Source organism: Branchiostoma belcheri, unplaced genomic scaffold (genome assembly GCF_001625305.1).
Source record: "Branchiostoma belcheri isolate BF01 breed outbred unplaced genomic scaffold, Haploidv18h27 scaffold282, whole genome shotgun sequence".
Classification (NCBI taxonomy): domain Eukaryota; kingdom Metazoa; phylum Chordata; class Leptocardii; order Amphioxiformes; family Branchiostomatidae; genus Branchiostoma; species Branchiostoma belcheri.
The window spans coordinates 6,396-17,775 of NW_017803890.1; the positions used below are offsets into that span (position 1 = coordinate 6,396).

Sequence of the window (11,380 nt, forward strand, 5' to 3'; positions counted from 1 at the left end):
ATGAGGATGTCTAATGCAGTGAGCGCCAGTTTCATCCTGCGTGTTTTGATTTTCTCAACTTATTTTGCATGTTAGTATTAATTGAACAAATAATTAGATTGCGCCACTTATGGAAAAGATAATTAGATTACGCCGTTTTTTCATCGTCAATATTTCAGCATAAATAAGGGGCGATAAGGACATCAAGAAAGGCAATGGTTGGTAAGATAGCAAAGAACACAAAACAGTAGGAATTTTTTTTATCGCCCCTGAAATAAAGTCTGTAACGTAACTTTTTGTTGAAAACATAGACACCAATGGGGTAGCGTGGTGTGTTCTGGGATAGTTTTGAGGGTATTTGGAGAGTTTGTCCTGGATTCGATGCGTTTTAAGACTTGCGCGCAAAATGGGCATTTAATGTATACTGTAAAGTAATATGCATTTTTCACTACCTAAAATTAATGCCTGTCGGAATATAGCACCCCCTTCTGGAGGTTAGTACTCCTTTAACAGTATAAAACGTCGTTTAAGCAATTTAAAATAGTTAATAATACCATTACATAAAATAACTAGAAAGGCCGACATTTGCTCAGGAGCAAATGCAGCATGGCTTCACCACACCCACCGTACCAAAAATGGACCTATCCCCACACACAGAGAGGGATTGCTCCTAAATCACCCCTTTTTAAAATGTGAAGTGTTCTAACAGTCTATACCCCCCATGCAGTAATGTAATCTCCCAATGCCTTTTGCTGTTGGAACCAAACCATAGATAGATAGATAGATAGATAGATACATACATACATACATACATACATACATACATAAATACATAAATACATACATGCATTACATGTATAAAAGTACTATTATAAAACACTGCAATTACAGAATTTCCAGCTTAATTGTCCAAATTAAGTCTTAATTGCATAATTTGCATTTAATTTTGTACATCTCTCTCTCAGCTAGCTACATAGCCTCACAGTGTGTAGTCTGGCAATGTATAATCTGGACTTCAACAACATTTATCGTTCTATCACGACAGATTCACACAGTGACGGGCGGCTACGGCAAAACAACATGAGGAACATTAGTTCCTTATGGCGAAGGGTTGCCATCGGCGTCATCGTCCTGGCAAGTTCCATGTCCAATGGCTCGGAGAACGCAGCTGCCGCCTCCGACAACGTCACCTCAAACGTCACGACTGGAGCCGTGGCGTCATCAGCCACCAACTACAACCCGGCCGATGTCGGTCTGTACGGCGCCTATCCGCCCATGCACCCTCTGCTGAGCCTTGTTCTCTTCGGCATGACAGGCTGGGCCTTGTTCGGCAATGGCTGCTTTGTGTATCTCATCTGTACCGTGAAAAAAATGCGGGTAAGAGTCAATACTTAAACATCCTTTATTGGCCTTAAGTATTCTTCATGTAGTTACCTCCATGAAAAATGGAGGTATTGTTTTTGGCGTGTCTGTCTGTATGTCTGTCTGTCTGTCTGTCTGTGTTTCCGCAACTTTGTGGTCAGCATAACTTCACAACGCCTTTATGGATTATGATGATATTTGGTATGTTGGTAAGTCTTAGGAAGACAAAGGTCAAGGTCAAATATGGGCCTCCTGGTGGATGACCTTGGTACTGCAGCAGAACTTCCGGTTTTTGTATCTTTTGTCCTGAACATGCTATGGTCTTGATGTTTTGGTGACAGATACCTTTTCCTGTCAGGAATAAGTGGTGTGAGTTTGGTCCCCCTAGCAGCTTGTTCTGGAACTGCAGGGCACTTTCTGGCGAAATGTTTAAAAGCCAATAAGTCCAGATAGGAACAACATATTTTCATCATTTTTGGTGTGTAGGTAGCTAAGAGAGAGATGTACATAATTAAATACAAATTATGCAAATGAAGACTTTATTTGCATAATTAATGAGGGAATTCTATAATTACAGTGTTTTACATTATACTACTTTCATACATGTAATGTATGTAACCTATGGCAGGCGGAACATCAACAGTTACTAATTATGCAAATGATGACCTAATTTGCATAATTAATGCGAAAAGTATATGATTTCTTAATGGTGAATGATGGGAATGTCATACTTGGGACATCTGTAAGTTAATCAAAAGTTAACATACATCACGATGCATATATCATGTTAATGCAGAGGTCATTTGCAGAATTAAAAAAGAGAGTTACAATTACATATGAAGTCCATATTTCATGGAGGTATGAGATCTCGGAACTCTTGTTGTATATGCTGTGAACATTGTTGGTTTTCTGTTGTTGTTTTTTTCGCGCGCGTGGATGTCATCAATATAATCAAATCAACATGGCCTCATGGTAGCAAAGCATTTGCCCAATAAATCGCAAGTCTAGTAAAAATAATCCCTAATCCCCATAATGAGGAAGGATATGTTTTGTTTCTTTTTACTTAAAATATATTGAACACTTTGACATATAGCTAAGTGCAAATCAAAGTCAGTCCAATATGGTCAGTTGTTCAGTATCTCATTCTTGTTAGAAAACGATCAGAGATTATGTCCGACATGCAAGTAGGATATTGAAGATAACTTCCACTTTATGATGTCATGTCCAACATATGAAGAAAACAGACAAAAGTTGATGCAATCCATAGCTTCCAAAACTAGTGTTACATTACCCCATTCAAAACCAGATATCTTCAATATGCTCCTTTCATGTCCTACTCAGATATCATTGTACGTTGGAAAATTAATATGTGAATCAGTACAAAAGCGAAACCATATTGTAAATAACTGACATATCTCCTGAGTTACAGAATGTAATAATACTCTCCTTAAGAAAACATACAATAGATTAGCTTTAGTATCGCTATAGACTATCTCTGTTAGAATTATATCTTAATATAATTCATGTATCTACCCGTTGTTGTTTCTTCCTTGCCATACATTTTAACAGTTACAGTCTTTGAGCAAAAGAGTTGATTGATTGGTCAATCGATCGATTGATTGGTCGATCGATCGATCGATGGATTGTTCGATTGATTGGTTGTTCGATTGATTGGTTGTTCGATTGATTGTTCGATTGATTGATCGATCGATCGATCGACCGATTGTTCGATTGATTGTTCGATCGATTGATTGATTGCTCGATTGATTGATTAACTTTTCGATGGATTGATTGTTCGATTTATCGATTAATTGTTCGATTGATTGATTGATTGTTCGATTTATCGATTAATTGTTCGATTGATTGGTTGATTGATTGATCGATCGATCGATCGATCGATCGATCGATTGATTGATTGATTGATTGATTGATTGATTGATTGATTGATTGATTGATTGATTGATTGATTGATTGATCGATCGATCGATTGTTTAAGTGATTGACCAGCACGTTTCCCGTTCTAGGATCAGGGAAACATCTTCCTGTGTGCCGTCGGTATCATCGACATCGTCTGGATACTGCTCTACGCCCCGACTGCCATTTACAGCGTGGAACACGGGGAGTTCCCCGGCGAGTGGTGGTGCATGGCGCAGGGATTCTTTATCCCTTTCCTGGGCACCCTCTCGGCCTGTCTGCAGACGGGCATGTGGGTCTGCCGATACATACAGCTCGCCTTTCCGCTCCAGTACCCCTCAATGCTGACCAACCGCCGCACCGCCATCGGCATAGTCACCTGCATCCTCGTTGCCCTGACGCCACCTCTGGTGCAAGTTGCCCGTCTAGGAGCCGTGCGGCTGTGGGTATGTACAAATTTCATCAGTCTCTTTAAACGGTCGTCATATCGCTGACTTGTCGATGCCATACCCGAGCGTATCATTACTTTTTTGAGGTGCAAATACGTATAAAACGTATGAAAGGCAACATTTGAATTGCAAAGTAAGAGAGGATCATGAAAAATAGTAAAGGAATTAATAGTAGCGAAAAAAAGAGAAAGAAAAACACAAGTTTGGATTCGAACCCTCAGGTCAAAAAGCGAAGTTCTAGAATCCTAACCTATACCCTATCCTGTACGCCACGAAACATCACTGTGTGGATGGACCGTGTTGATACACTCAAATTTTACCTTTCTGCGATATGGCATCGACCGTTTCAAAAGGCGACGAACGTTTACGAGACGGAAATAAGCGTAGCTGACGTGGTGTTCAGGTTCTTTTTGGATGCTGTACGGGGAACCGGCCTACAGCACTAGAAAGATCACGCACAGGACACATGCATGCCGGTGCACACACGCACCGCAGTCGTGGGGCTGGGACAGTCTCTTGCTCTGTGTCTTTCTCTCCGACTGCCCTCCAATCCCACTGAACACCCGTCTTTTATTATAAAAACACAGATTGGACAACAGACAGTTACATGGGGAACAACACAACACTTATACCTACATGACATGTTCTTAATAATTTTGAATCATCATGTTTTTGAAAATGTTTTTGATCATTTAAAAATGAGCTTAGAGGATTAGCACACGGGTAACAAAAAAACTCCAATATACCTCGGCCTCTTTTATAACACATGGCAGTTTTCTGATCATGAGTAAAGAAACTTTATACTTTATACAACCAAGTCCTTTTTCAGCCAACATTTCGGTGACCATCTGTCACCTTCCTCGGGGCAGTTCTGACTGGTTTACATTGCACGGCAGCACAGGTGTCGCTGCTATAGATGCATTTCCAAACAATATTAACTAAGTAACATATCTAGTACACATACGCGTGGTTACAGAGAACTGTGTCTTCAACGTTTGGACATAAAAGGCTTGGTTGTTTCAAAAGAGCCTCTTTACTCAGTGACTTACAAACCTGATGAAATGATTGACGGAAGTGGCATTTTTCACACCCTTACAGATAGCGGACGTGGTCTCCGCCGACATCACAGCGCCCGTGAGCCTGATGGTGCCCTGCGCCATGGGAGGCCCGGAGATGTGGGCCAGCCTCTGCCTGACCGTTTGCGCCGTGTTCACCAGCTGCTTCCTCTGTGGCCTCGTCAACAAGGTGATTGTGATGTTTGTGATTCATACATAGCTATAGTTACATAAAGGTTAGATATCCAGGTAATAAGATACGCCATAAAGCAGTTACTCGACCAAGCAACTGGATATGATTTTGGAAACGGTCAAGTAGCATCCACTACATTTCATCAGTGACTGAGCTCCCAGCCCCGAGGACAGACAACACTTGTTAAAGCTCCTGTTCTGCACAACAGAAACTTTTTGACTAATTTGCATAATCTTGTATTGACTTTTCTAACTTTTGTTTCCTTTGGGACTTTGAAAAAATGTCTTCACTTATATGCATATCAATAAATAGTTTGTGCTTATAAAACCTGCATTTTTCCTCTGGTCTCTCAGTCACTGACGAAAGCTAGTGGATACTAGCAGACACGTCTGACCGTTTCCAAAATCATATCCATTTGCTTGAGTAGCTGCTTTTTGGCATAGCTATCTACTAGTATATAATAGTTAATCTCCACGTAGACCATTCGGCGGCTAATGGACACTCCTCTGGCCAATGGATACTGCCTTGCTACCGTATGATCTGATTGAAGATTAGGTGATTGTGATTTTTATGATTTTTGTTTATTTGCACATATACAACGAAATACATAATCAAATAATAAAAAAAATGGACAAGTATGCGGGGGAGGCCTATTTTTTAATAAACCATTCTCTCTCCCCCCCCCCCTATCTCTCTCTTGATACAAAGGTGGTGAAGGACGTCGTGGACAACAACGCCGAACTGACCGGGGTCGTCAACGACCAGTTCCAGCACAAACGGAAGGCCGCGAAGACCTTCACCATCATATTCGTCCTACAGTTGGTGACGTGGCTGCCGGCCGGGGCTGTCGGCATCCTGACATGGGCTGGCATCCTCTCCCTCTTCTCACGCGTGGTCGCCATCATCGCGGACATCTTCCACGTCTTCATGATGACCAGCACGTTTTCGGACTCCATAATTCTACATCTACGCAAACGCGTCTATAGCCGCGCAGTTCGGAAGATGTACGAGCAGATCATGAAGCGGTTTCGGCCAGACGTCGAAATCAGCAACCGGCTGCCGCAAGACATCCCGATGCGCACAATGCGTACTGAGAACTCTTAGATCGTCACCGAGTGTTTGGGGGCAAATGTAGGACACCTGCATTCTGTGAGTACCGTGTTCATCATACAGGTCTATCCTGGAGAAATCATAGCTGGATTATTCTAATCTCCAAGCAGATCATACGGTGGCATGGCAGTACAGTATCCATTTGCCAGAGGAGTGTACGTCCATTAGTCAATGGATACTCTCTGGCCAATTTGATACTGTCTTTTGCGGCAACCGTAAGATTTGATTTGATTTTTAAACTGTATGAACAAATATACAGCCATGACTGCCCAACTAGCCGGAGGCTATTTATATAAGGAGTAGTCCTCATAACAGGACTATTAAGAATATTCCGCCCCATTTAATAAGAAGCAGAAGAGTCTGGTGGAAATGATCAAATTTCATTATTTTGTGGGATGAAAAAATACATTCTGAATTTTACAGAAAATCAAACCATTTGTGACAGTTTTCTTGCAGATGCATGGTTGTACTGCAAAAGCACCCAATACACCGAGCTGGTGTGAACCATCTACCTACTGTATTGATATATATTTAAATGCCTCCTCCAAATGCGACTTGTTTTGACAAGAGAGGTTCTCATGCGTTTGGCATCATTTCTCTAATTCGGTAAAATGTACACAGATTTGTCTGTACATGGATTGTAGCAGGTCGCTACCTCGTCAGAGGTGCTTAAAGGTACCTTTGTTTTCTGAAAAAAACCTCGAAACACCTTTCTATGAATTCTTAGTACATGGTAATAACTCATTTAATACTGTGCAATGTAAGAAACAACATTAAATATGGTGTCCAATCCTATCGGGTTTGGTCGGGTTCCCTTCGGGCCTGTAGACGATCCTAGCCGCCTACTTAAACTAGGCCCCCCGGTAAGAGTTTTAAGCCCTGCTGGGTTTTTCCACGGTAGGAGTTTAATTAACCCACGTGCAAAACCTACCGGGAAGCCGAGTTCAACTTTACGGTAACGAACTTATACAGAACCGAAGAGATCCGCCTAGACCACGTTAGGGCATGGGCATCGGCTACCTGAAATATGGGGCAACACATGCAAGTAGCCAGGGCGGGTGGGGTGGTGGGTTGGGGCGTTCGGAAGAACCCCCACGAGGCTCAAAGGTCCACTCTGTATCTAAAGGTCTTTAAATGATGGATTGTTTTGTATCTGAAATCGTAGAAAAACTACTCACTTTGTCTTGAATAAAAAGGTATGTCTGATTTTCCCTTTGAAATCCTGTAAAAACTGCAGGAAATGCCATGTCAGAAGGGTCAATTTTTAAAATTTTCCGGGGGAGCATGCCCCAGGACACTCTAGGAAACTCACTGGTCCCTCAGACAGTGGGATGAACACCCTCCCCATTCAAAACCCTGGCTACGGACAGGCAACATGCCTCTAAAAGTGCAATTCCATTCTGGTGTCTTATGGAGATATTTTTAACTGATGATTATATTTGATAAATCTAAATGAAGCTATTTTGAAGGCAAGAGGTTTTATCGATGACATGTATATATGGAATTATGGAAGGCATGTATATATGAAAGTATATTAGTCTGCACAGAGGAGAATGGAACTTATATCGAAAGATCTATTAACACATTCATACCACATATTTCAGACGTGTACTTGCATATGTATCATGATGGTATGCTAATTAACTTCGTTGAGAAGGTACTTATGTGTTAGGTACATGCTATATGGGGGTTGCCCATTTTAACCGGTCATGAGGTCCGGTGTTGAGCCAAATACTTGAGCTGCCACATACGTGAGAGGTCAGGTGTATAGGGTTAGGGTTAGGGCTAGGGTTAGGGTTGGTATTACAGTCAGGGTTGGTACTAGTGTTAGGGTTGGTATTATAGTTAGGGTTAGGGTTGGTATTACAGTCAGGGTTGGTACTAGAGTTAGGGTTGGTATTATAGTTAGGGTTAGGGTTGGTATTAGAGTTAGGGTTGGTATTAGAGTTAGAGTTTGGATAATTGTTTAGGGCTAGGGTTAGACTTGCGATTGGGGTTTGGTTAGGTTAGGTTTAGTCTCCCACATCACGACTAAACCCCTCCCACCCCTTGTCTCAGGTATATTGGAATCCCCCAAGTCATGTATTTGACAACATCACATGGTTTGACACCGGGTGCATTGACCCTCGGTGATTCCTGATGGTGTTTGGGAGGTACAAGTAGGTTGGGACGATAATGTCAAGATATTGGTCATTAGCGGCTCTGTGCGGAACTAGAGCACATGGGTATGGTTTCTCGTCTTGTGGACATGCCATGGTTGGAATTTTAGTGGGACTTAATGGTCTTTGCCAATGGGTAACTGGCGTAGTTTTCAACCCAAAAGCTGCTGTTTTTGGGGAACTACGGTGGGTCTTTCAACATATTAACAGTCTCATACTATGTATATAGATGTATGTATATAGATGTCTAGTATATACACAAGTACTTTCGACTTCCCCTAGCTTCTTGGTAATTGTGTAAATGTAGGAGGACTTGTTAAAGCCAGTTTATCGAAGCTGCAGGGAATACACATTTCTCTTTCCTATTCAAATACAGTCAAACCTGCAAGCCGGCCACCAAAGCGACCAAAGAAAAGTGGTGTCCTTGAATAGTTGGTCTCCTTGAATAGGGTTGGCTCACAACATGACTGAGGCATAAATAGTTTCCAAGTCGAGATGTTCTAATGTCGAATGCTGTAAGCATCTTCAGTTCTGTGGTGAATGCATGTGGGGAGGGTGGCACATGGAACAAAAAAACATTGTCCAGCAGTCGAGGCAAACTGGCTGGTTTCTCCCTGATGTCTCATTAGTTATCATCAATAACCAACATGATCGAAGGTGATGTGGTCACCATGGGCAGGTATCAGGCCTTGAGCGGACCCAACTCAGGGTGGCCGCATTGGCCAGGTGGTCATCTTGGACAGGTTGTTTAATGTTTGCGTCAATGGGGAAATTTTTGGGACCGAGAAAAAGCGGTCACCATGGACAGGTGGCCTGCTTGAGGAAGTTTGGTAGGTTTGACTGTACCTAAAATGGGAAAATTTACTTAACACACGGTAAGGCCACAACAAGTAAATTTTATGGATGGCATCCTCCGCCAACTCCAAATCTAGTGCGAGCGGGCGAAAAAAACAAGGTTCCTACATTTTAAAATGTTGACTCAATCATTGTACAAATGGTTTTATTCAATGCGAACATCATATACACAGCCAGCATCACATATCACTGCATCAAAGTATGAAACAAAACATTAAATCAGAGCCTTTTCTTGTCTCCTCTCTTCAGTTATCTGCCTCCTGGCATGGCAACAGACATCTTTGCCCATTTTCGGCATGTTGACCACTGTCAGAGGGCAACAAAATTTCTTATTTTTTTTTAAAATCAGGCGAAAATTAATGCGCGCGCGGATGTCATCCATAAAAATTACTTGCTGTGGCCTAATCGAAAAGACGTCTTCCTTTTGCTGTCATATAAAGGACAATCAGCAGTAAAAGGTATCACGTCTTCTACTTTACCCAAACTTGTAATTTAACATTAAGGAGGGAGCGATTGTACCTGGGAGATTCTATTCATTATTTATTTATCTATGAAGATTTGGGATCGTGTGCCGTACACGGTAGCGTGTTAGGCTCAGAACCAAGAGGTGCCGGGAGGATCTGGCCTTGTCACCGAACTTGTGCTCTTAGGAAAGGCACTTTACACGACTTTCCTTCCATCGCTCAGGTGGAAATGAGTGCTTAGCTTTTTATAGGGACGTCCCTCGGATAGGACGTTAAATGGAGGTCCCGTGTTTGGGGAGAGCCACACCCCACGCACGTTAAAGAACCCACCGCACCTTTCGAAAAAGAGTAGGGGCATGCCCCGGTGTGCGATGGTACAAATATTACAGTATGGTGTTTCACTTCAAGTCACACGGACAGAGGCCTGGCGAACCTTCGTTTCGTTTCAGCCACATGGTGATTGCGTCATATGATATTCTTAATATATCATTTTTCTTTGTCATTTGAATGTTTAGATACTCTAGATTTCATGGAAAAGATAGCAGATGTTTCTGGACGTGTCACTTTGTCGGTAGGTTGAGACCGGTAATATACTAAGGTCCAGTATTGGGTGGTGGCGGTGGGTATTCTAGCAGCTTTCTAAGGTATTGCAGTAACACCTCTGGTTTGATAAGTCGAGTTTTAAAGATGCTATGGTGTTGATTTTTGAACAGTTAACAGGTGTTGGGGCAGGGAAACATGTTGTAGGTTTGGGTAACGTAGCTGCCTTTTTAAACTGCAGACAGCCTTTTTGTCGAGTTTTGACGTCTACTACGTCTATTGTAATTTGATGTCGTTCAGTGGTGTGTCCTGGAATTTAGATCAACTATTTGATGTCAGGCAATATCTATGTTCTGAATATGATGTTTGGATATATATGATAATAAGATTATATTTATATGTATTTCACTTTACTTAACTTTACTTCAGGCCACATCAAGTAAATTTTCTGGATGACATCCTCCACAGACTCCAAATCCAATGCGATAGGACGAAAAAAAAACAAGGCGGACCAAACAACAAGGTTCCTACATTTTCAACTTTTGACATCATATTAAACAAGAAACGATACCTATTTTGTGCTATATTTACAATTGTTACTGAAAACTTTGCAATCATTGTACAAATTAGTAAACATGACATATTAATTCAGTGAACATGACATATAAAAGGAATGAAATGCATCACTGCATCAATTTTGAAAGTAAAAGACAAAACAATAAATCAGAGCGTTGTCTTGTCTCCTCTCTTCGTATTTATCTGCCATCGACGTTCCGGCATGGCAACAGACATCTTAGCCCATTTTCGGCATGTTAACCACTGTCAGGGCAACAATTCCCCAAAATCAGGCTAAAATCAATGCGCGCTAATGTCATCCATAAAATTACTTGCTGTGGCCTTACTTTACTTTACTTTGCATTTCTGGAAATGTACTAAAGATTGCAAAGGGACGTGACCGAACCATCTTATTCATCCTGTATCAGTAACAACTTGATTCTTGACCACAGTAACACTTGTAGACAGTTGTAGATGTGTGTACGAAGCTTATAATACACCGTTTGTCACCTTTCATAAGGAGTACAAATTTTCTGTTCCATCTAAATGTCGAGCATTGGGATACCGTGTAGACAATCATAGATATAATGCACAGTCAAGAACAGAATCCTCAATTTTATGGCGGTAAATTTTCTGTGTCGAATGTAATTTTCAGATAATTTTCTTCGCAGTAAGTACTTGTAGTAACCAGTATGTTTGTAATGTCTTAGACACATTTTGTAACTGGACTTATTGCAGTGGCGGC

General features: G+C 41.5%; 1 protein-coding gene across 1 annotated transcript; it reads left to right on the forward strand.

Annotated features, from left to right (window-relative positions):
* The first annotated feature begins 1,059 nt into the window (after positions 1-1,059).
* LOC109472785 (trace amine-associated receptor 13c-like) lies at positions 1,060-6,056 on the forward strand. The gene is made up of 4 exons (XM_019772640.1): positions 1,060-1,299; positions 3,372-3,701; positions 4,803-4,949; positions 5,661-6,056. Exons 1-4 carry the CDS (start codon positions 1,060-1,062, stop codon positions 6,054-6,056), a joined length of 1,113 nt encoding a protein of 370 aa, XP_019628199.1.
* Positions 6,057-11,380: the final 5,324 nt, after the last annotated feature.

Excerpts from the sequence above, each read along its gene's own strand:
- LOC109472785 (XM_019772640.1), top strand. The coding sequence starts at position 1,060 with ATGAGGAACATTAGTTCCTTATGGCGAAGGGTTGCCATCGGCGTCATC. Across the intron at positions 1,300-3,371 it reads TCTTCGGCATGACAGGCTGG|GGAAACATCTTCCTGTGTGC; the intron begins GCCTTGTTCGGC and ends TTCTAGGATCAG. Across the intron at positions 4,950-5,660 it reads TCTGTGGCCTCGTCAACAAG|GTGGTGAAGGACGTCGTGGA; the intron begins GTGATTGTGATG and ends CTTGATACAAAG.